This window comes from Lonchura striata, chromosome 16 (genome assembly GCF_046129695.1).
Source record: "Lonchura striata isolate bLonStr1 chromosome 16, bLonStr1.mat, whole genome shotgun sequence".
NCBI lineage: Eukaryota > Metazoa > Chordata > Aves > Passeriformes > Estrildidae > Lonchura > Lonchura striata.
In genome coordinates, this window is record NC_134618.1 from 10,488,366 (window position 1) to 10,514,161 (window position 25,796).

The 25,796-nt window shown below is 36.9% G+C and overlaps 1 protein-coding gene across 1 annotated transcript in view; it reads right to left on the minus strand.

Moving 5' to 3' along the window:
* DNAH3 (dynein axonemal heavy chain 3) overlaps window positions 1-25,796 on the minus strand; it is a 55,754-nt gene that overhangs the window by 22,036 nt on the left and 7,922 nt on the right. Inside the window, exons 9-40 of the mRNA XM_077786950.1 lie at window positions 25,402-25,597; window positions 23,958-24,137; window positions 23,440-23,576; window positions 23,176-23,281; window positions 22,433-22,611; window positions 21,955-22,139; window positions 20,845-20,968; window positions 20,128-20,284; window positions 18,222-18,366; window positions 17,752-17,963; window positions 17,404-17,495; window positions 16,862-16,976; window positions 16,266-16,382; window positions 15,912-16,091; window positions 14,689-14,825; window positions 13,835-14,036; window positions 13,159-13,251; window positions 12,760-12,870; window positions 11,053-11,167; window positions 10,458-10,656; window positions 9,371-9,479; window positions 8,920-9,033; window positions 7,659-7,835; window positions 6,626-6,717; window positions 5,991-6,210; window positions 5,018-5,152; window positions 3,707-3,818; window positions 2,957-3,198; window positions 2,251-2,351; window positions 2,067-2,172; window positions 897-1,026; window positions 201-437 (exon numbers count right to left, since the gene is read on the minus strand). Of these exons, the coding sequence (XP_077643076.1) occupies window positions 201-437; window positions 897-1,026; window positions 2,067-2,172; window positions 2,251-2,351; window positions 2,957-3,198; window positions 3,707-3,818; window positions 5,018-5,152; window positions 5,991-6,210; window positions 6,626-6,717; window positions 7,659-7,835; window positions 8,920-9,033; window positions 9,371-9,479; window positions 10,458-10,656; window positions 11,053-11,167; window positions 12,760-12,870; window positions 13,159-13,251; window positions 13,835-14,036; window positions 14,689-14,825; window positions 15,912-16,091; window positions 16,266-16,382; window positions 16,862-16,976; window positions 17,404-17,495; window positions 17,752-17,963; window positions 18,222-18,366; window positions 20,128-20,284; window positions 20,845-20,968; window positions 21,955-22,139; window positions 22,433-22,611; window positions 23,176-23,281; window positions 23,440-23,576; window positions 23,958-24,137; window positions 25,402-25,597 (4,757 nt within the window). The remainder of the gene's footprint in view (window positions 1-200; window positions 438-896; window positions 1,027-2,066; window positions 2,173-2,250; window positions 2,352-2,956; window positions 3,199-3,706; window positions 3,819-5,017; window positions 5,153-5,990; window positions 6,211-6,625; window positions 6,718-7,658; window positions 7,836-8,919; window positions 9,034-9,370; window positions 9,480-10,457; window positions 10,657-11,052; window positions 11,168-12,759; window positions 12,871-13,158; window positions 13,252-13,834; window positions 14,037-14,688; window positions 14,826-15,911; window positions 16,092-16,265; window positions 16,383-16,861; window positions 16,977-17,403; window positions 17,496-17,751; window positions 17,964-18,221; window positions 18,367-20,127; window positions 20,285-20,844; window positions 20,969-21,954; window positions 22,140-22,432; window positions 22,612-23,175; window positions 23,282-23,439; window positions 23,577-23,957; window positions 24,138-25,401; window positions 25,598-25,796) is intronic.

The following is a 25,796-nucleotide window of genomic DNA, read 5'->3' on the forward strand; positions in this document are numbered from 1 at the left end:
ATTCAGCCACAGTGTTTGAGTGTAACTGGAGGCATATGCTACTCTAGGTTAAAAAAGCCAGGAAAGGGCACCCAACTGTGCAGCCCAAGGCTTGGCAGATGGTGGCTCTGCTGCAGACTGAACATCTGCCAGGCACACCAAGTACCAAGCTTTCTTACTGCTTTATAAAAGGCCAAGCAAGCACAGTTATGAAGAAGCACCTTTTTCTGGGAAGATATTGTTTTTGTTAAGCTTCACATTTTTAGGGCGTGGGTTTTGCTCATTCATTCCATTGAGCAAGTTGCGGTAAAACGAATCAAATTTTCTTCTGCTGTTTGCATCAATGATCCCTCCAATTGTCCACACCAAAGCAAAAAGGAAAAGGGCCTGCAGCCACGAGGTGATCTGCTGATCAGACATAGTTTCGCTGTCCTCTTCATCAGAGTCCTTTATTTCATCTAAAACAAATATTTTGGATTTTCGTTAAAAGCCAGTAATAACCATAAATCCCAGTTCAAAATGCATTTTTGCAAAAGTATCCTGAGACAAAAGTAAAGCACTGTCTTCAGTGGAATGAAGCCAATCTACAAACGGAGAATCTTGTCTGTGTAAAATACTGTTTACAAATAAAAACGAAATTAGAAGAAAAATAGTCCTAACTCTTTTCTTACGATGATAGCAAACAGTAAGCAAAAGATAGAACATATGTGCAAGATGTGTTTTGTTTTGTAATGATACCAGTTTCCAAATGTGAAAGCTCTGTATGCAAAGAATTATTAACAATTGTGTTATATGAATTCAACAGTAAGGAATTCCTTTGGCATTTCCTTGCATCTTCTAAGCTGCACTTTCTCCTGAGACATGGCAGAAAAAAAAAGAAAAAATGAAATAAAATACAGGTGGCTTAGGGTACTTACCAAGGAGAGAAGAATAGAGTTTCATCAAGCTGTAACTCAGGTGAAGAGAGGATGTTTTTACCACGAATTTGCAGTGATGGTCAATAAAATCTAAACAAGGCTCAACTAGCCACATAAACAAGCTATTGACCTACCAGGAGGAAAGGAAACAGCTGTGTGAAAATGCAGGACTTGCCACATTCCCCACTGTCACCCTCAGTCAAACATAAGGCATCAGAAATTGTCCAGGTTGGCAGAGAGATCAGGAAAGGGCCCACGTGAGGCAGTACTGAAACGTTCACAAAGTCACACCATCACTAAATGATGGTGAAAACAAGTTGCTTTTTACCACATAGAAGTTTTCAGAAGGAACTCTGTTACCCAGTTACTAATCCAGACAGCAGAGCAGAAGCTCAGCCTAGAGAGACTCCTATCGTGCTTAGGCAACAACAAAATTATTCCAACAGAAACAAAGGCAAGGTTTTCATTCTTCCTTAAAAAGAGGCCCCCTACAGAGGGCCCAGCACAGATACTGTGCCACAGCAGAAATTCCAACATGTTGGGGCTGGGGCTGACTGGTGCCTGCAGGAGTGCCACAGCATGTGGGTAAATACTGACCACCGCTGGTGGTATCTGCTCTGTGAACTCAGATTGGAGAACAGGACAGAAATCAGGACCTACCCTTTTCCCAAGGACTAGTATTCAAGGAGATGCACTAAAGGGTCAGGCTATCTGTTGGCTAAGGAATAATTACTTTATTCTGATGAACTAAGAAAACTGTAAATAAAGAGCTCTTCTAGTCTTGGTACTTCTTTGTAATTTGATTCTAATTTCCTGCAAAAACTCAAAGGCAGTCTTCTCAAATCACATAAATAAGTTTTCTACAGTTCAAATCGTAATATTATTCCAATTATTTTACTAGATTTTAATGCCCAATAATAGGGATGTTAAATTTTCATTAAAAGCTGATTCTCACCAACACCTATTTTTATTTGCATCAACAAAAAACATAGTACAATACACAGCACAAAGAGCTCTCCTTCATATAAGCACTGAGGTGAAAAAGGTTTTGAAGACTAGACTGTTAATGGTAATAATAAAAAAGTTTTGATTCTGCATGCCTGCCTTCAAGTGGGCAAACTGTGAGTGTCACCTTCTAATTAGACCTGTGCAAACATTGAAGTCTCGCACCAGCTCTCGGTGTTCTTCCTGCAGGTTTGGAGGCAGAGTTTTCAGGTAGGAATCCTTCAGTGGCTGCCAGCCTAACTGCTGTGGGTCCATATAGATCATACCACACCTGGGAAGAACAAACACCTATGGTAGAGCAATACATGTGCAAGGTGGGACAGCTGAAGCTTGAATGCTCTCACATTACCTGCTGACAGTTGCTGGAGATGCCTGCTCCAAGTCCGCCGGCTCAAAGATTAAACTCATTTTTGGGCTCATCTGAATTATTTCACCACTCATTAAGCATAACTGGAAGAAGAGCATCACACAAACATGGTCTAGTCATGTTAGTGCTGATTGTACAGTCAAAGCAATGTCTGTCATAAAATCACTGAACATTTCACTTAGTGTCATTCCTCATTCATTCATTTATATCCTTACAGTACATGATATTTTATGACCTTGTCTCAACTTTTTCATGTCTTATTGTAAGGCATGCAGAGACACAGAGAACAATGCTCTAACTTTAAATAACTCTGTAAGACAAATCAGTTATGACTTGCAGCTTTTTTAAAATTCATTTATTCTCAAGGTAATTTAAACAAGTTCAGTTTTCAGTCACAGAACTCAGTCCACATATTTCAGTTTCCTAAAAGGGTCAATAAAAAAGCCTCAGTGATCAACCTCATTTCAATAAAGGAGCAAGACAAGGCTTCTAGGGAGAAATAATGGGTTAATATTATCTAATACCATCTAAACCCACTCATACAACTGGGGAAATAAAGCAGTGCTTCTACGCACATCATCCTTTCCTGAATTTCACACCTCCTTTGACTAATGTAGTAACAATATTACTACTACTAAAATTAAGTGTGTTTATTCAAGGATGAGGATAGGGGCAAAAATTAGGCTACCTTTTTATTATCATCCAGCACAGTGTTCATGTTCTCTATCCAAACTGCATCCACAGGGCCATCAAAAATAATCCACTTGCGATCGTCTGTGGTAGAAGATGCTTGTTCCCTGAAGGCCTTTGCAAGAATTCCATCTGACCACTCGTGGCTTACAGGATCAAAACTGCCATACAACTGCCCCATAGTAATGGCTTTGGGATTAATAACTTTGTATTCAACAGCAAACTCATCCATAGTGTTCGCTGTGTAAAAAGGCAAATACATGAGCTTGAGAATTTGATAGGTTAGTTTTATTCAACAGCTGATGATTTCCGAGGATCCTACTCCAGCTGCTCAAAGCAAAAGCTCAGATATGTGGCATCTAGGCAGCAGTAAATAAGAAATTCCCTTACTTGTGCAAGGCAAGCAAGAAGTCTGCTGTAAAAAAACAGATGTAAAAAATAAAAAGCAGAGCAGCATAGATTTCATATATTTATGGGAACTACTTACAATATCCTGTCATTTCAAGAGTATTATGCACAAATAAAATGACTAAAAAATACAGAAAAACATGAACACATTAGTATGGCTTACTATTCCAGTAGATGTAGGGAAAAATACTACCAGACAAAACTGGTTAAATTAATAGAAATTCTGCAGTCAAGGAAGAATATAGGGCAATTAACAACCTGGGCATACCTCAGCAAAGGAAAAGTAACAGTCATAGAATTGATTTAATTTAATGAGAAGCTTGTGGCTGGACACTGTTACCTGCACACAAATCAGCCAGGGCTCCAGCCAGCACTTTGTATGAACTGGTCTTCCCACTCATAGGATCTCCAACAATCATGAAACCGTGGCGCACCAGCATCATTTCGTACACCTGCCGGGACAGGAGAGCCACTCCTCAGCACGGCACAAAAACAAGTGTTACATGTTGTGTGAATGAAAATAGAAGCCTCCCTCCTGCTTTCAGATGTGACACAACCACATCTCTGCACTCTGCTGCCTGACCAAAGCCTTAATCCAAATCAGAAGGCAGACATGCTTTTATGGCAATTCTCACTGAAACTATTCAAGAAGTAATTTTCCCAAGGCATCCTCCCTTTCTCCTTGCTAAATGTCATCCCTCACCTGCAACAGCAGCACTATATTGGGTGTGAGGGCACTAACCAGACACTGCAGAACACAGACCTGAACTGAAATCAGTGGTTACCAATGAAGCTGACAAAAAGGGACTGAAACTACAGCTTGGAGCATCTGACATATGGCCAGTCCCACAGAGGTTGATTTTGGACTGCAAGAGTGGTAACTTCTTCAGTCACCCCATGAGATCTCGTCAAAGCTCAAGTCAAAGCGAAACCACCACCAATCAGACTTATAATAAACCGTAAGAAGATTTTTTTCTTATCATGTTAAGTCTGGTATTTCATTATTCAGCTTTCTAAGCAGTTAACACTACCCCTGTTTAAATGAAAGACATAGTATGGTTTGGAAAGCAGCATAATGCAAGTCTGAACATAAGCCATGAAGTCTGAACTACTGTTGGAGAGGCCACTGATGACCCTGGCCTAGACCACACACTTTTAACCTTGCCATTACCCTGTCACTAGGCTGCACAAGAAAAAAGGTTAAGTATTGTTTAAAAGGTCCCCAATACTAGTAAATGGGAGGCAGTAGGAACACAGGGCTGGAAGTGAAGTATAGGCAAGGTCACCTCTTTCAAGACTTCTCAAAGAGACCGTACAGAACTGGGAACAGAGCCTGACTCCCAGTCCAGCATTCTGTTCACTAGGCTACACTGCCTCAGCTAGTAACAGATTCAGTTTAATTTTCTATCCTAAAGCACAAGCCCTACAATGTGGCTGCACACATTAGCTCCTTCACAGACTGTCTGAATTACAAAATCACTATGACCAAAGCAGGCTTTTATTCCATGATTTGTACACTGTAAAAATACCCCATTTGTAATATTCCATTAATTGGTAAGGAAAGTATTAACTATTCATCATGACACAGACAGTGAATGAAAAGTGTTTCTGCTCTCATGCTTTTCTTCCCCAGAAGTATGTGAAAATAAACCTGAATAATTTTTCCAATGAACCATGGCACTGGTTGAAGATTCAATTTTTCAATATTTTCAGTTAGTGCCTTGATAAATAGGTCATAGTCTGGTGTAGGAAGAACCACTCCAGGAAACAGGTCAGATATGATACCCTGTTAAGGAAAGACAGAATAGAACAATATTTAAACACAGGTTACAAAAAGAGAACATTCCCAAGTAAAACAATATTCATACAGATAACAGGAGCTTCAAACCAGATGTCCTCAGCTGGATAAAACTAACTTCTAGGCAAACTGCAGCCGTGGAAGTATTCTGTACACATGAAACAGAAACCTGTGCCTGCAGTTTTCATGAACACATTACTATTGTAAAAAGAAGCTTAACCTTTGCAAATTTGCCCCCATCAGGATTACAAAAAATGATGTTAAAGAAGTTGAAAGAATTTCAGTGATTAAATAGAATGGCATGTGTTCCAGAATTTCAGATTTCAGAGCACTGACTCTGTGCTTCTACCCTAGCTTTTAGTCCTCAATATTGACCACTTTGTATTTTAATTTATTTGCTATTAAAGCAGCATGCAAACAGAAATATCATCATTTTTATTCTGAACTCAAATTTATAAATGACCTTAACTTAGTTATCCACATCTCTTCTGAAGCACAAAGCCAGAAAACAAACCTCAAAGAATGATTTCCATAAATGAAACAGCACAAGATGATTTTTAACAAGATATTGTCTAAAACATTTTATATAATAAATTTAAAGGCACCATTGAAAGTTTGCTTTTCGAAATAATCTTAACAGCACCAAAGAGTTCCTCCAGACCAGTGAACTGAAGTAACTCTACACTAATATGGCATCATCTAGATCAAACTGTTCTAAATTAAAATAATGACCAGTTTCTGTGAGTTCTTATAACAGGTCTCAACATCATAAAACCTAAAACACACTGGCCTGATAAAACCTAAAACACACTGGTCTGATACTTACCTGAAACAATGGCACATCCTGGGACAAGAACTTGGCCAAATTAACATCCAGCAAAGCCCGAAGCAACAACACACTTTCATTTTCAGTTGGGTACTTCAGTTTTAGGTTCCCTGCTGCTGTCAGGACAGATTTCACTGCACGCATCCCATAATCGTAGTGGTGCTGAGATGACAACTGCTCCGAGCACAAACGGTAAGTGGCAACAATTTTCTGGGCAAGACTGTGGATAATAAAATATAACATGTAGAGTGAAAATATCTCACCGTTCAAGGAAAATAATTCACCTTCCTATATACACAAATCTGCAGTGATTCTAAGACACAGCAGCTGACAAGATGGCCCAAGACACCTGGGAAGCAAGACTGTAGATGATGCCATGCTACAGAATGTGTGCATCACCCAGGAATTCTGTATGATATTTTGATACATTTTCCAAATGATTCTGTGTAGAAGTGCACATCTGGCAACATGAGGTGGAAAATGAGGTTTGACAAGAAAGCAGAAGATTAAAAAGTACTTTCTAGAGAAACAAAACATGGACAGCCTTCCATATATGCCTCAAACACATATATATGCATTATAGAGGAATGAGATATATCAGACTCAACTAAGGTAGAAAATTCAGCATGTCTTACCTCTTAGAGTCCAGAAATCCCATTGAATAAAGTGAAATTTCCCCAATCAAGGCATAATCTGGGACCATCATGGCAACTGTTCGGAACAGTGCCTATAAGGAAAAAAGTAAGATACCAACTTTTGACTGTGGAATACTGTAATAAATTGTGCCTGTTTTGTAAGAATAACATCTCTCCATAAATTCATTAATGCAGAGAATTCATGAATCATCTGAAATCTATGAGACTGCTTTAGAACACTGTTCTATTCTGATCTTGTCAAGAGATTCAAGAGGTCTGTACTAAGCACTGCAGTAACAAATGCTTAGAAAGAGTCAATTCTAAAGAACTAAATAGAGGAAAAGGCATATGACATTCATCTCACTTTCATAACAGACAATCCAGCACATAGTGTGGTTAATGCTTTGTACAAGATCATGCAAAGAATTGTGTCAATGTCAGGAAAAGAACCAGGACCGTATCAGTCTCCCCCTAGGGTCTCAGCAACTCACAGTTATAATAAATTTAAATTGGGAACCCAAAGAATTTGCAATCAGGGAGAGCACAGTTAAAGCTGTAAACTGTTTACTGAAGCTTGGTGAAAAGCACAGCAGGATACATTTGAATAGGTTTTCAGTGCTAGTTTTGAATGGGGAAGAGTTAAATTGTTTCACAGTAGTGGCCTGAGGCTGTGTTTTGGATTTGTGCTGGAAAACAGCGTTGATAATTCAGGGATGTTTTAGTTATTGCTGAGCAGAGCTCACACAGAGGCAATGCCTATCCTGCTCCTCACCCCACACACCAGCCAGGAGAATGGGTGCAGAAGGGAGGGGACACAGCCAGGACATCTGGGCCAAGGGATATTCCACAGCATGGGGGTCATGCTCAGCAGAAGCAGAAAGGGAGGCTGTGTTCATAGTGATGGCATTTTTCTTCCTTAAGCTAAGCAAGCATTAGACATCATTTGTTATTCAATTGATGACTTTTTTATTATTATAGACAAGAAATGGCAAATTCAGTTTAATTTCTACAAGAAAGCAGGATTTCAGATTACCTTCAGATTATCAGGCAACTCTGCCCGTCCAGCATAGCCAGGATTCATCGTAATAAACACCGCACATGTGGGATTAAGAGAGATCTCTGTCCCTTCAAAGATGAATTTTTTGAGTTTGCGAATTATAGCTTGCTGGATGCTAAGTATTTGCTGGGCAACTACAGATAATACTTCAACCTAACACAGACAGAACAGATTGGAAAACATAAGACACTTGAAGAAACAATATAAAATGGTTTTGTTTACATATTTTGATGGCTGTATTTGCATTCCTGTGGGGAAAAGTCGCCCTGAGCCTATGTATTAGCTGTCTATTGAGGGGATTCTCTGAAAGTTGGTGCCACTATTCTCTACTCAACTAACAGAGACTAACAACAGAGGCTTTTAAAAGCCTCCTCAGGGAAATACCGTGCGCCTGAATGTAGACATCTAAGTTAGTTGAACAGGAACTCCCTCTGGAGGCCTCTAAAAGCACTTTCCCTTCAAGTCAGACACAGCTTAGGCTCTCCAGAAAAACTGATTCACTCAATGCCCAAAATTGAGGGTAAATAATAGAAAAGGCTTGCTGATTGTTTGAAAGTATCAAGGTAAGAGAATACTGGAAAAGAAATGCTAATGCTTGAATTCACTAGAAAACAAGCTGCATCTGAAAAATTTAAAAATTATGGAGTTAAAGATACTAATGCATACAAAATAGGATTTCATGAAATTTCCACATTTACTAGTATGTACTTCAATGGAATTTCATCAAACTAACGATAAAACTTATCCAAAGTCAAACCAAAAATAACTGAGTAAGAACAAGGGGAGAATTAGATGTGTCAGTTTACACAACTTAATAATCAAGTCACTCAGTTAGTGACACTCAGCTCTAGTCCTTACAGGAATCCCTCCACTGGGATTTGTCTGTCCTGTGCTGAACTCAGACAAATGCAACTCCACAGCTGTAGCTTGATTTCTCAATGAGAAGACAAGAACATTTCTTTCCCAACAAATGAGTGGCACATACAAAAGAAATTGTAAAGGAACTTTTTTTTTCAGCTTAATTTACACAACACTTCTGCAATACAGCACAGGTAGGCAAGTGCTTCTAGAGCAAACAGCTGAGTGCCTATTTCTGCATTACTAATTATCAAAACAAAGAGGTCACACCACAGGTAAAAGCAGAAAATTTGCAATAATGCTGTCATGTCTAAATCTAAAACTTCTTGTGTCTTAAATTGAAGCTTTCTCATTTTATTTGTCTGAGTTAAAACATTACCTCAATCCTGTTGAACTCATCAAAGCAGGCCCATGCCCCAGCTTGTGCCAGCCCCTTAAAGAACTTGCCCATTGCCTTGTAATCGAGGCCATCAGAGCAATTAAAGACAACACACTACAACAAAAACACAGAGAACATTTCTCAGTATTACCACAGAGTCCACTATAAAATTCTTAGCGTCTAAAATGGGAAGGGATTACAGTTGTTAATTTTGGATCAGAAAATCAGGATGCCATATAGACACAGTCCTACATGTGAATTTGTCACCAACTATTCTAGTGAATAAAGAACAGAATCACAGAATCATTAGGCTGGAAGGACCTTTAAGATGTTCAAGTCCAACTGTAAATGAATAGCTACAAAATAAGCAGCACTTGCTTAAGAATTGCATTTTAATATCTACATATCCAAAAAATAAACAGTGGAAAGTAAAAAAAGGGAGTTTTAGTACCTGCTTAGCTATAGCTTTTGCTAGATCTTTTGTTGTTTCTGTTTTGCCAGTCCCAGCAGGCCCTTCTGGAGCACCACCAAGATTTAATTTCAAGGCACCCATTAATGTCCTACATAATCAAGAACACAGGGATTAGAAAGAACAATTTTTAATGTCAGATTGTTTCTGAGTGGATTGATACATATTTTCCTATACAGGCTCTCCTGAAAACAATTCACTTGTTTCTCTACTGCCCTCACAGCTTTCCCTAAAAAGCCAGTATTGTTTCATAAGTGATTCCTAATAGTGGAAGGTCACATTCAGCCACTTGACCTAAAAGGAATGTCAAGGCTTTTATTACATGCATCCACCTTGTATACCTTCAATTACACAAATGAACAGTGCCATGAGCAAAATGGTAGAGTCTGCAAAAGCAAACATTTCCTTCAAGTGGCACTTGAACAGGCAAGACCTTGAAGCTGGCTTTATAAATTCAGTCAATATTTAGAAATGGATGAGAAAGCATAAAGATTGTTTCAAAAACCTGTTTTCAACTGAACATCCTACTGAAATGAGATCCCTGTTAATAATAGAGTGATCTGATTATTTTACAAAACCCTCATTCAAAGGCATTGACTCATGTATTGAGGGCTCATCAGAAGTGAAATATGAAATGCCTTTGAATATTTTAACCTTGAGGACTGAAGTGTTTCCATTACAACCCCTTGCAAGCCAGTGGAGGAACAGGAAGCTATCAAATATCTGTGAAGGGCTTTTTAATTACCTCATTTATCTTACAGGCAGGCATACCTAAACTGTGTGTCTTACTTCAGGTAAATTAATTGACCAGTGCTACTGTAGAATTCTTTGCAGTTCCAATACCACATGCTACCACCTCATTTCAGAAGCAACTTCTTGGATACAGTAGAATCTATTACTCTACTGCTGTAGAAGGCTATAAATTGTAAATATGTTTACCATATTTGGGCAAAATCTACAAGAAAATGTTAGCTGATGAGGTTCCTTCTATTAATAACCAGAACAAATGAAAGCAAACACAGATCAATCCAAAAAAAGAAAACATTATTCCCAGATAGTATGTCCTTACCTATAACATCGATCTGTCAGTGGGGTTATAACCAGACGTTGGGAATTGCCCAGATACTCATAACCATATTTCATTTCTGTCGTGATCATTCGCACTATCACATCATTCTCTGCCCAGTAGTATCTCAGCTGAGAAATCCACTGGAAGTCATTCAGATCTGTGACTTTGTCTTCAACCAATTTTGAGACCACATCACGAGCTGCAGAGTGAGACACAGACTGTTTAAAAAATCTGGACACTTCTGCTGTAGTAGTTTACTTAAAACAACTTATAATTAAAGTAACATTTACTTAGAGCTATGTAAGAGTAGTTCAACATTTAAAGGCTAGTTTTCATGTTAGAGAGAGGAATTTGCAATTGTTTTGCATAGGGAATCAATTTAATTGTAACTAGATTCCAGTGTCTGTTCTAAGTAGATGGGAGACCCTTGTGCAATACTGAACAATTCTCATTTGCCCAAAGAGCTGAGCAATAACTCTGTAAAGGCTGATTCAAGTGAGAGGAAGCATTTTAGGTGCCTCTCTCCAACAATCCACCCAGCTACTGCCAGCAGCACTGCCCCAGGTGTCCCAGGGGTAGCAGCAGGGCACATTACCGTGCACGTCGATGACAATGAGAGCTCCAAGGGTCAGCCGGGCTCCACTGGACAGCTTTCCTCTCACTAACTCAACTATGTCCCTGATCTGTACATTGCTCTTCTCCAAGAAATCCTGCCACAGAAACAAACACAGGCATTAATGGGATGCTGTAGCCAGCAGTTCCTAAGCTCCTGTGGGTGCAATCATTGGAGACAGCTCCTCTAACAAAACATATCAATGGTAGTCTGGGCACTAAACAAACATTTTAAATTCTCTTTGGTATACTAGCATTTTATTTTGATATGAATACTTCAAAAATATTTATGGCCTGAAAGAAGGCTTATTAGTAGAAGGCTTATCTTTCCTCCTAATGGAAGTGACAAAACTCTACAATGGGAGAGGAGCAGATATTCTTTGTTTAGCTTCCCCCACACAAGAGAGGATGGGAATACAGGACAAAGTCCATTAGCAACATGGTTTAGTTGCCTCTACTTTAAACAGGTGTTGGACTACATGATGTCCAGGGGTCCCTTATATTCTGTGATTCACTGTTCTGTGATTCCTTCTAATTTTTCTTCAGCTATGAAGAAATTAATAAACATTTTAGTTCTGTCTGGATATATTGAATAAGATCTACAACTACTGTTAAACAATAAAGCTAAGATATTCAGTAAGGATACAGAAACAAAAAGTCATTATTAAAATATAGTATTTGATGTAAACTTTATTAATACTTTTCTATTTCAACATTTAAAAAGCAGCCCAAACATTCTGTTGAGAGAATTAATCTCCAAATAAATCCTCATCCACCCAGCTTAAATAGGATCACAGAAAAGCCCACTGAATTAAACAGAAATTATTTCCACTACTTGAGCATGTGTTTGAGTAAAGCCTCAGTGAACTGATAGTTAAAGCTGCTGTAGTGACAGAGGCACTATGAACAAGTAAGAAAAGTTTCTTGCATGAAATAAGTTTGCCTGCTGCACCTTCCCCATCAGGAGAGTCAAGCAATCACCAGAGAAATCATTGGTGACCTTGTCCCTCTCTACAACTCGCTGAAAGGAGGTTGGAGCCAGGTGAGGTTAGGCTCCCAGGTAACAAGTGAGAGGACAAAGGCACATAGTCTTAACCTGTGCCAGGGGAAGTTTAGTTTGAATATTAGGAAGAATTTCTGCACAGAAAGAGTGATTAGACATTGGAAGGGGCTTCCCAGGGAGGTGCTGGGAGTCACTGTCCCTGGAGGTGTTTAAGGAGACTGGACATGGCACTCAGTGCCAGGGTCTGGTTGACAAGCTGGTGTTGGGTCATGGGTTGGACTCGATGGGCTCAGAGGTCTTTTCCAACATCATTAATTCTGTGATTCTCTGAAATAATTGCACCCATCTGTAAAGGGAGATTTTTGCTTGCATGTTTCTCTGAGGCTTTAGACGGGAATTAGAACTAAAAATACATAGTGCTTAACAATGATCTGTCACTTTTTGTTTGGTACTTCAATTCACACAAGTATCGCTCATAAATTAAGTAATGCAATTTCCTTCAGTAGGCTTTCTCCTGATACACATCAAAGCAAATGGTAACAAACCTCTGCTAAGACCCAATGCAAAAGGAAAACCAAAATAAAGCACCGCATGATCTTGTTAAGGATCTTCTTTGGTAGAAGGAGCTTTTAATTAATTAACCAGAGTTCACCACCTAAAAATAGAAAGTTAGAAGAAAAATCTTACCTTTAAAGCTTTTTTCCTTATAGCCTCAGACACTTCTTCTGTCCAGTAAATGGATGAAACACAAATAACTGCCTGTCCAGGCCACTGAAGTACCCACTCTTTCCGAGGAACCTTAAACCAAAAGATCAATTTCAGACACAAGAAGTCATAAGAACACATTAGATTATGGTACTGAGAACAATTACTTTCCTCAAATGTCTTTTGTCTCATGCTGCAAACAAATGAGAATCAGCATCTAAAGCTTCAATACTTTTTCCTCCTGAAACTTCAGAACTAAAACTTCAGACTGGTACTATTAAACAAGAAGAGCTGGATTCCACTTAGCTTCAAACATGTTTCTTTGGTTAAGAATTTGAGCAACCTATTCATGTATATTTGTTTGTGAAATCTAACTTATACCTGGCTATATCCTTTTATGCCATCTTGAAGAACTTGTCTTACACTGGCCAACATCATTTCTTCTACTTGCAGAAGCCATTTTTCTACCATGCCCTTGAAAAAAAGAAAAACAGTTAAGAGTCAATACACATTTCCCGATTGTATTTTTCTTCTATAACAAATTATTTGAAATGTGTTAGGCTTAATTATGCTTTCTTCAGATCTGGGTGTTGTATATAAAAGGAATAAAGGTTGAAATTACCCAAAATATGACTGGTAATACTGTTGTTTACACTGTCTGAAGGCAGGTATATAAAGCTAACTCTAAAGACAACCCAGCTAAAGAAACAGCTGTATATGTTTCATAAAAGCTTAAACAAAAAACACAGATTGCATCATCAACTAAGCCTGCTCATTTTAACCCAGGGCATGCTCTGTTCCTGCAGCATTAAAGAGTATCGGTAATTCACAACAAGCCCCACCTTTCAGAGGAATTTACTGCAAAACTGGTATGTCTTACTCTTTTTTGTAGGAAATCCTTTTTATTCTAGAATACCAGTCTGCACTCTCACTTCCTAAATTCCTTTCATGATGTGATCCTAAATGGTTTAAACCTAATTCCCTAAAAAACATGCACTTTATGCAATGTATTATATATTAATCTAATTTCATATAGTAAAATTAAAAAACAATTTACATTTGCTCTCATTGGATAGATTTTATCTATGAAAGGAACTGTTTCTTTCTCTGAACTGATCATGCCTATGATCTCCAGATCTTCTGTGAACTCCAGTTTAGCAATTCCTTCAAAACACTTCTTTAAATGTGGTTGTACTCGAAGTGGATCCTTTGTTTCAGACAGTATTTCAAGCAGCTCATCGTTAGACAGGAAAAAGAATCTGCCAGAAAAATATAATTATTTTCCAATCATGAAAATTTCAATTAATAATCCACTCATACAATTGGTTTTATTGTTGCTTAAGATACTAATGTATTAGAGAGGAAATTATTATCTCAAATCCTTTTCCTTAAGCAATATTTAACATTATAAAACTTATCACATCTGTTGTTCAGAGTTTCAATGTGATCATCTTTTTATGCAAAGGGAGAATAAGGGTTCTCAAACTCAGGCAGGGAACACCAGATGGCTCCAGCCAGCTATTAAGTACCCTGTAAAAACCCTGAATCCCGCTCCTCATGATCATGAACAACACCCACACATCACACACCTTTAAAGAGGGTGGGGCAGAGACATAATTGCATATCAGCCATGGGAAGGCTCCTTCAAAAATACCCTGTAAGCAATGATGCCTTTCCAATCCAAGTTTACTCTGTGATAGACAGATTGTGCCTCCCCATCCCCACCTGTTCTGGCATTTCACAACTGAGGAAAATGAGTTATGTCTGTTGATAAGAACAGCTTTTCATTTTTTGCTGCATGTGACTGTGTCCCACATATGCTTATAAAATCAGACTTTTAAGTTCAGTAGAAATAGTTTGAAAGAGCTTAGAGCTTCTTGTTTCTAATTTAGGCCTGTTTAACTAATTTACCTTGGGAAAAATAATCTTTTCGACTCCAAGTAAGTATTCAGCCCCTTTTGAATGTCCTCTAAGAGAGTATTTGCTTCCTGAAGTCTGTCTAACATCTTGGGTTGTTCAGTTGCTACAAGTACCTTTGTGTCTTTCACCTTTGTAAAAACAAACACATGGCAGAAACTACTAAAAACTACAATAAGTTTTACATTAAAATTGTAAGCACCAATCTCATATACTGCAGGAGGATAAAATGCTGTAATTCTTCTCTGTAGTGTGCTTTCATGGTATTAAATACATTTGCATTATTTGATAGTTTTGCTTTTAAGACTGTCAATTTTACCAACTTGAAATTCACAGACATTAATGAAGGAAATATCAACAAATAAGATCTTTGGCACTTGCTCCTGTGTCTTGAGCTTGCTACATTATTTGCCACTCACAAATGAGTTCTATCAGAGACACAGCACACGACAATTATTCCCTGTCCTGTCTTTCTGATAACAGTCCTCCTCAGAGGGTTCTATTTCAGAACAGGCCTCATCATTCAGAGAGTCTGAGCTGTTGGACAGGTCTCAACTCCTACTGAGTTACACTGATTATTTCAACACCTTTACCATACAACCACACACTCCCAGCGTTTTTGACAAACAGCTCACACCATCACTGTCTGGCCTCTTACTCAACTTCTTATTTACAGGAATTGAACAGGTTACCAAATTGCATTTCCTATTCCCATTATCTTATCCTGACTCATTACTGTGACAGTCCATAGTCACTAAATTTTTGAATAACCATGCTGTCACATATTAGAGAAAAATCATATTTAGTTATATTTAGTGGCTCCAAAAGTGTGTACACCTTATAAGTCTAATGCAAACTCTCACTGTATCCAAACAAAGATTTGTACTTTGTCAGAGCAGTTGTAACCATATACTGAAAGCACAAATCATTAATCTTTCTACCTAATTCTGACCATTTAGTCATAAGAAAGTTAAAAAATTTAGAATTCATTTTCCTTGAGCTATGATTCACCCTTCAACACCCAGCCTTTACAGAAATCTCAATGCAATAATGATGTAATCTACAATTTTACTGAAAGACTAGAATTCACTGGACTTTAGTAAAGGATTTTCTAGTCCATCAATACAAATATCCGACTGCAGAAAAGAACAGTGCATGCACATTATATTAATCATCATGTTACCAAATGCACAATGTCATGAAATGCTAGCACTTACCACTTCTGTCATAATGTTTTTCCAGTATGAATCCACAATCTTAAACTTTCTGCCCTCTTCAGGCATTTGAGCTATAATGTCTTCCGAACTAAAAATTGGTTCCAAATACAACCATGTTGCCTGACATTTTAACCAGCTATCTATAATATCTTGCATTAAACACAGCTTATCTCTCCAAGCCTGCAATGAAAACATTTAGTAGTTAAGCAAAATTACAACAAGAAAAAAAAAAAAAAAGAATATGTGTTCTTATTTAACAAATCTTTAATGTCTTATCATGTCAAAATACCCTGAAGCACTTGAGGAAGGCTTATTATGAGACATGCAAGCTCAGTCAAACTTGCTTTTCCTTACCACACATTCAGCTTCTATTGGTTTGATGAAGGGAGAGCCACACACTGTCTGAGTCTTAACAATGTGATCATCCAACAAAAGCTGGATGTCATCCACTGCTGACAGGATGTTAGTGTCCTGGAAACAAGTCATATTTTGGTAAGTCAAATGGCAGTCACTTTATTTCACCACTCATCCTGCTTCTCCCTACTCTATCACGTGAAGATATCAAATGGAATCTCTTCTGTACACCTCTGTGTCAGAGATTGTTTTGTGAGAGGAAGCTGGTGCCTTCTGACTTCATCTTTTGCACTGTGACTCTTCTTTCTTCTGGGCAAGTTAAAATTTCACTACTGTCCAGCTTTCCATACAATACTGGGGAAGTCCTCAGGCTCACAGATTTGTTAGGATGAGTATGGGAGATCACAAGGTCTCCACATACTGAAGTCCACATAAAAGGAGTTATAATAATGGAGACATTTGCCTGGCTGTGGGCTAAGATACAATTTTCCATTTCACCACAATGAATCATCAGCAAAATCCTTCTAATATTTCTCAATTGGTATTCAGAATCAAAGCAATTATTTTCAGTTATATATTATTTAGTGTTTACTTACAGTATCCCTGTACTTGGCCAAACCAAAGTGCACGTTGACCCACTCCGATTTCATCTTCTCTATTGATTTCTCTAAAGAATACTCCTTACTTGCAGCTGCTCCAACAGGTTCTATTCTAAATTGAAATGAAACATTTGAAATGTTTTTGTAACATAGCTAAAGAGCAAAAAAAAAAAAGCAGTTGTAGGTAGAAAAAAGCAGTTGCATATCAGACTACCTTTCATAATAATTTCTAATAATATCATAGACTCTTTCCTCAAGGAATATTTTTCCACTTTCAGCTTCACCAAGTTAGAGATATTGACATTAAATGGAAGACAAATACAGACAGAAAATTCTGAATGAGCAAATTAAGTGATTTAGGAATACAACTGGATTTCTATGCCTCTGTGCTACAAGAACAACTGACAGTTCACACCTTGATAAATATAGCTGATTTTACAGCATGTTCTAACAGCACACAAAACCCCAAAAGAACTAATATTTGGTATCTGAGCTATGAAATACAATGTCTAAAACTGAGACTAGATTAAATTTCTTACTGTTCAATAAATTTTGAAAGTCCACAGTCCAACATGTATTTAAGGTTAGTGTCTTTATCCGGTTTGATCTCACATCCTACAATTTCACTAATCTGAAAATAAAGTAAGAAATAAATCTATTATCAAGATGCCTTTTTGTAAAATACTTTCAAACAGCAAGCAACAAATTCCAACAAAGTATTAGTGCAACACCCTAATTTGCTTTTCTGCCATAAATTATTAATTTAAAGAAGCTTCTGCCTGTGGCGTTACAGATTTCATGGATCTATCATGTCACAGGATAAAAGATATTGGACTGTCAGTTTCTATGGCAGAATATTTCCACAGCAAAAACAGAGTTCAAAGTACCTGCTCCCAGTGTCTCTCCTTCATTCCACGATTGCAGGCAATGGACAGGACAGGAAGATGCTGTTTGAATTTATCAAGCTTGAATTTCATGGATTCTGCCATGCGCCTGGGCACCGGCACATCTGGGAAGCTCTTGCTGAGCTTGTACATGGTCCTCCACATATTTCCAACCTCTTCATTAATTTCATCAGCATTCAATTGCTGAAGAGGTCCTGAATAAAACAGCATAAAAAAAGACAGCAGGCACTTCAGTACAAGGAGATTCCCAGGGTGGTACAGCTATTTTTCATCATTGTCTTCTGTGTTACAAAAAAATATCTTAATGCAAAATCCAAGTCAGTAACTCTATTTCACACTGCTTAACAGCATTTATTCCTTAAAATTATTTTCTCATAACTAATCAACTCTCTCAGCTTCTACTTAAGTAACTGCAAATAACATGTTTCTTCAAATGAACATCAAAGCCTCACCATTCATCCATTCCTCAGATTTGGTATGGAAAGTATATGCTGTTACCCAAAGCTGCTCAAAAGGTTCTTTGGTTGCAATTATAGATTGCAAAAGAGGAAATTGAGTCTTCTCCTGCCCAAGCAAATCTTCTTCATAATTAATGCCCTTTAAGGAGAAAAAGAAAATTATATTATTCCCATCAAAAATTCCTATTGTTGTTTAACTTCTAAGCAGACAACACTGAACACAATTAATTGATATGCCTTAAAGACAGATGGTTCTGTTGATATAGGCCTGTGGATTTTAGGTGCATAAAGTAACGGTGTTCTTGAAAATTCCCCTGATTTGTTCATGGAATCATAGAGGTCTTTTCCAACCTAAACCATTATAAGATCAAGTCCAGTGGATAACCCAGCATTTGTGGATATCTTTTACTACTCAAATAAATTTTAAAATCCAAATCCATTTTAGAATAAGATAATGTACCATGGAATTCAGTGAAAACAAGGCTTACAAGTTTCCAATCTACAGTGAAAGCTAAATGTAAGCCCCTCAGTTAGAGAGGCTTGTAGGATTTTTTTTAAACCTATGATTAGGTTTTTTTCTTTACAGAATTATCTGGGAGCTCCCACCAAAACCGATGTTAATTGCTGTGTTTATTCATGGTAAGACATTGTCTTCACCCAAAAGATCTTACAGTAAAAATCATTGTGCAAAGATTTAGATTTTAAGAAAGTATTGTCTTCTTCATTTTACAGGTAGGGCAGATAAGCACAGAGAAATTCTGTTTGAAATTTAGACACCGAATTCAGATTGAGTCCTGAGTCTGTGTTTTTATAATGCTACCAGGCCTTTCATAAAACTTGTAATCATTCAATATGAGCTGCTGGCAGAAAAAATATAAAGATCCATATTCCTATATAATATTTAAATTAATGTTTTCACTGAGCTAATTGTCATGTCATTTAAATTATGTGGCTACACCTCCCATTGCAAGAATGTATTAAGAAACTTAGGCTTAATTAGTTGTTCTGATATACCTATAACAGCATATCCATGCTGTAAACTCACACTAATTAAATACTAGATGCATTTAAATCAGATTAATTGTGTTGATGTGTAGGACTACCAGTTTATTTAAATTCTAAACTCAATTAATTTGTTCCATTTTTCCTTTAGAGTGGGACTTAATTAAAATCTTGACCCTTATGGCTCCATATATGGAGAAATCTCATTGTTTTACTGTGATTTAGAAGATTAATTAAGCCTCACAATGCCTGTGAGATCTCTCACAGACAACCCTTCTCATTTCCCAGCAGAGTCACAGCTGAGACAAACTGTTCAATTTAGGATGATACAGTAAATTGGATGGAGAGCCCTGAATAGAATCTAGAAATCTTGGTCTTTAGTTTGTTTCTTAGCATTTGAAATTCCTGTTGTATATTAAAATGCATATTTAATGCCTATCAGCATTAAATGGAAATTATACAAACAGTTGAAAAACATCTGGGTTTAATTAGAGAACAAGCAGAAGAACTGAAAACACAGCTCCAGTGCACAAACCATGTGCACAAACCAAGTGCAGCTCACTTACATTCTGCCTCTGCCAACTGTGCCAGAAGAATTGTTTTCTCTGGATAACATCTTGGTACTACTGACTGCTTGGAAACACTGAAATTCATTATTTCAATTTAAAAACTCCCTGAAATACTTTTTTCCCAAGATTTGCTCTTCAACTCAGTAGTTGGGACAAATCAGCATATAGGCACATGAAGATATTTGCCACATCTTGGTGAATTTGGAAATTTTAAAGCCATCTTAACAATATATGGCCAGAACCCTGAAAAAAAAAATCAGGGCAGGAACCAAACTGTTGCTCATCCAGCACATTGTAACCTACTTCATACTCAATTAATAAATACTAACCTCAAATTCTGCTAATGCACTATCTATATTCTTATTTAACTTTTTGAAATTCTCAGTATTCTTCCTCAATTCTTCTGCGGTCACAATATCTCCCCGCTTCTTGTAGCTTTCTACTTCTTTATAATAACGTTCAAGAGTTGTCTTAAACTGAGAAGACCTAAGATAAAGATAGCTAAGGTAATACAATGTTGTGTTTCATTCCTTTTCTAGTTTCAGTTACTTTATTAATTACAACAGGCACTGTACATGAAATCTGATCTCAATACTAGTGTAAACACAGATGCCAGTGAAAGCTCACTAGTCACTTATGTCAATACTATGCAGTTCACAGGATTAGAATTTAAGGCTCATTTTCAAACCTCACAATTTTTACTTTACTTATATTTGCTACCTCTACTACCGGGAGAAAATAAAGGAAGAGTGAAAACAATTTAACAAAACTATGTGTACTGCTGTACTAATCAATATAACAACATAAAATTATTAATATTCAGGAATAAATATTCTCCATTCCTCCTTTCAGATCTATTTAGGTGTAAGGATACTCATCAGTAGTATTTTTCAGAAATCTCCATAATACTACAAGCCAGATTTAGTCCTTACTTTCTCAGGTTCCTTCTAAGTTCTCTTTATTTGAAATTATCTCCCTTCTACTCATATTGAGATTTTTCTTTTCTCTAAAAATATCCGGTGAAATAAAATTACTTAACACCATACCTTTCAAACAATGCTCTCTCCACCTGAGCCCTCCTCTCAGTCAACACATTTTTACTGCTTTCAAATATTTTCTTAATCTCATCAGGCCAATGGAAAACTTCACTGTTCAGATTTATGTCCTCATCTAAAATAAAAAATATAGTCACCTTTAAGAAAAAGCCTTTTAACTAATCATTTAATAGAATGGTTATTATATAATGGAATGGCTACTAACAAGCAAAATAGTTAAACTATGTTTAGGAATAAGCCAAGAAACTGGTGGCTGGATTATCTTTACTGAAAGAAACTCTTCCCTACAAGGTCTGACTGACAGCAAAACTGTAAAATCAAGTTAAGAATGTGAAATTATCTAAATAAGATGTTACCAGTCCAAAATGTAACAGAAAATTGTCCTGGCTTCCATAAGCATCCTAATTTTTATCATAAATGAAGTCTAACATGACATATCCTTGTTATTTCTATCATCATCTGATCCAAGAATGTATTCTGTTTCAGGAAACAGTATCATCCTGGCACTAAAATAGGTTTGCATTCATTTAACTGCCCTTCCTTTTTAGGTGCAGCAAATAACAGATTGCATCTGTTAATTACATTTTTGCTTTGTATTAAAAATGCAAACTAAAAGTAACTTCTACAGATATATCTTCAGTCTTAGAGAATAGCTTTTATATTAACTAAGAACAGCAAACCATGACAGCAAAACAACTAAAGGCCTGTTTTGATTTAATCCTCAGCTGCAGAGATGCAAGTTCTCACACTTTCTACATGCTGTCATAGAGGCTTTGGCATGTGGGTTTTTGGATGGCTTTTATGTGGAGAATTTTTATTTAATAACATAGAGGTGTAACATCATTTGGCCAGATTACATAACATTACCTGATAATACCTAAAACACATTAAAAAGCTCTGTCTATGCTGTGTCCCATTCCCCTACTATTCCTTGCTGCACTGGTACATTTTGGCCTTTATTGAATTATTTTTATTTCCCTCCTGTCTCTTTTGGAACTTTCCATTAGCACCCTGGAAGATGCAGCATTTAGGCATGTAAAGCCCATTATCAATATATAAATATTCTCATATGGAAATTTTATATTCTGTAGATAGACATACCAGAGAGATCAGCATAGTCCATGAGGATTTGCAGCCTGTGTGCTGCTTTGTCAAGATCCTTTTGCAGTTTAACAACAGTAACTTCACTGGATTTCTTCAAGAATGCTTCATATTCTACTAGCTGTTCAGTGTTCTGGGGCACCTCACTCATTCTCTTTGCAATAAAGTCAAAACCATCACAAATTCTTAAACAAAAAGAGAATATACATATTACTGGGATTGTAAACAAATAGAGAGGCAATATCTAGTAAAATTATTTTTTCTTTGGAAAAAAAAAAAAATTACATTTCTTCATACACTGAACTTTTTGTTTTTTCCTGTGAGTTCTATCCAAAGTTCCCTGTTCAGCCAGGCTGCCCATCTTGCACTTAAATCTGGTCAGCACTAAAAACCCCAGGAAATGAATAAAGGTATCTCATCCACAGATATACAGCACCAATGCAGGCAGACACCAAAAAGCATCCATGCAAACCGGTACCTTTGATTTAACTGTCTGTTTTCCATCACTTCAAATTCAATCAATGTGTCTTTGAGATTCTGGGTCCGACTGCAGAGTTCCTCATTCAGTTGTAAAGTATCCAGACAGAACATGGCCAGAGGAACAGTGATATCCATAGAAGCAATCTCTTCTTTCAGTTTTGTGAAGCTGTCAATCTTCTAAGAACAGAATATAATAAATCTTGTTATTTTTCCTGAAAGTCTATAGCTGAAAAATCTGACACAACTAATAATTTACATCCAACAAACTGGATCGTTTATTCTAAACAGATGAAGGAAAACTCATTTTTATCTTTCCAGAGACCTGCTTTTATCCACAGATTCCAGGGCTGAAAGCCTTGCACAGTAATTTGCCATATCAGGGAAGACCCCAAGCTGCCTAGGCAAGCATTTAGCCATATGCTAACTCAGGGATGCAAAGGGAAGAGTAGAGGGTTGACTGAGGACAAGACATTTAAAAGACAAGCAAGCTGCAGATTGACCAAATACTCTGGGCAGCCTTTCTGCTAAAAAAGAAAAACAAAACTGACAGAAGGAGGTTATAAAGAAACCTCCTCCTACATTTGCACAGCAGCCCTAAAGTAAGGAGCTATGTAAATTGAGCACTCCCTAGTATTCCCAAGGGTAAAATAAGTGATTTGTTCTTGAGACAGTAAGTTAGGAAGTCATGTGTGATGGTTTAGCAGCTGTATGGACATGCTGCCCTTGTCAGGTACACATTACCTCAGTTAAAGCATCTAAAGAAGGAACTTTTTCCAAAAATTTTGAGACATCTTGCCGTGATTTGTTGTTCAAAAGATTACTGTACTTCCTGTACACATTTAAATACCTTAAACACAGAAAACCACAAAAAACAAACATAAGTTTCTGATGCAAAGTTTCTCTATAGAAAGAAACAAATACACTCACATTGTCTATTTAGTCAAATGGACAGTGCTATGAAACTAAGGGTTTGGAAGGGCAATGGAGTTACCAGCCAAAACTTACTTCTTTGGACCAAGTATGTTGCTTTCAAAGATCTTTTCAAGTTTGTTTATATACTCCAAAAACAATGACTCATGTGGTTTGACTGTATTAAGAGTGAGATCATCTCTTCGTAATTCTGGAAATAGAAGTTTCTCTACCTAAAGGAAATCATTAAAAATACTGTAACAAGAAACAGAATAGCAAAGAAAAAAAAGGTATTCTATTACCATTCACCTACCACATTAAAAAAATCATTATTTGATAAAAAACAGTGCAATGTGAAAAGGCTCTGATCCATAATTAACATGTGGTTACTCACATAGTTTGCTTGAGAAAATAATATGAAAATCAAACCAGTGCTTCAATGTAACTTGAATCTGAAAAATATCTTCTATAACCAAAAAGTTTGCACAGTTCATGATTCACAATCCTCATCTTTATCTTCTATTTGTCAGTCTTCAGCCTCATTCATAACTTTTATACTATAGATAGTTTTTATTAATATTGTATTTTGTATGCAGCTATAACTTATCCAGCACCTTTGGGAGTTCCTCAGCACTCTGCAGGATCTTCCTGAAGCAATGACTGATTAAATCCCAACATGCTCCCAAAGGTGGCTCAAAGGCAATATCAGGCTCTTTCACAAGGAGTTTGACTGTGAGTATCTGCGACAGGAAGAACTGCACTCCTTGATATGGTTCTTTAAAGTCATTTCCATCCTTTAGGGGAAAGAAGGAAAAATTTACAGAACAAGGAAGTGATCTGTAGGAATAAAAACTTTTAAACTGTTCAAACTCCCCAAATATCCTTACTACACAACAACAATGGGATCATCTTCCCTGATATTTATACAAAATCTGATGTTTCAAACAAGATCCTATGGTACTGACTTTTAAATGAATCTATAAAAGCTAGAATTAAGAAACTAGATTTAAGCCTAATTGCCTTTTCTCTTAAGTAACAGAACTACATCATTATTATCATACAGAAAAAAAATTATTTTTAAAAAGTAATTGATAATATCTATCAGAAATAAATTGTAGAATCTAATTTTTTAATTGTATGGTCAGTAAGAAGTACACTACCCCCAAATTGCCTTTACAATAATGGAGTCCTAATCCATGACTAGATTCTCAATGTAGGTGTTATAATAAGTAAAAAAATAACAAAACAAGCAACAAAACAAAACAAATAGAAGACCCCATCCAAACCAACCCACCAGATGAAACTAAAAAAAATTTAAAATCCCAACCACCAGCCACACAATCATCATCTAAATGTAAATCTTAGTGGCAAGGCTTAGTGCAAGGTTTGATAGTAAATTGCATTAAGAAAATGATTTAATTTATCCTCTGCAATGCAGTATATAACCCACCATATTTACTCATTTTGTCTTACCAAGGTACATCCTGGGTGATCCTATATTTAAAATACTAATTTCATCAAAGAAGCAACTTTATGGTAGCCAAAACAGTGGTAAGAACTCCCACAGTGTATTGGTTATTGTTATAATCCTGTGCATTACTTGAAATAATAGAGGGCACTCACTGGGTATAGACAGGGACACCACACCCATATATCACCTCAGCAAAGGATTGCACAGTGACTGTGCACACTTTTGTCTTCAAAGGGGATTATTTCTGTCCTTTCAGAGAAATACTATAACTGGTCAAGAACAAGAAAATTAAACTTAAAAAAGCTAAACTAAAATAAACTAAATGCACACTCACTCAAGACTGAGTTGAAATCTGCTATAGACCTTACTTGGAACCCTAGACCTGCCAAGAGATTGTTCAGGTCAGCAATTCTTGACTGTGCAAAAAATCCACTGAGTATACAGAAGCCTTTGAAGGATACAGCCATTTTTTATGAAGGCAAGAGCCATCTGGGACATTTTAGCCTTCAAAGAGCACTAGATTTTATGGTTATATGAATTATCTCCATGTAAGACAGAAAACTATACGTATACCTGACAGCACATACCTTGTGGATCATAAAAAATGCAAGAAGATCTTCTAAGGAGTTAACAACCATCTCACGCAATTGTAATGACATTAGAGCTGCCACGGAGCTAAAATAGCTTTCAACTTTCTCAGAGGAATCAGAGTCTCTTTGAGGAGCAAAATGAAGCCACATATGTCTCTGATCAATAAAAAGAGATGCACAAGTTGGAATCCATCTACAATGAAATAATACAAAGTTTTTAAAGGCTTGTTAGATTTTGTTGCAAGGAGCAAAGTAAGACTAAACTCAGAAATTACCCAAAGAATGAGTAAAATCTAAAGGGCTAGAAGTTAATTGATAATTAGATATCAAACAAAACTATACCTTCCAGGACTTAGGGGAAACCTAAGTTTTAAAGCTAAGGATGCATGTTA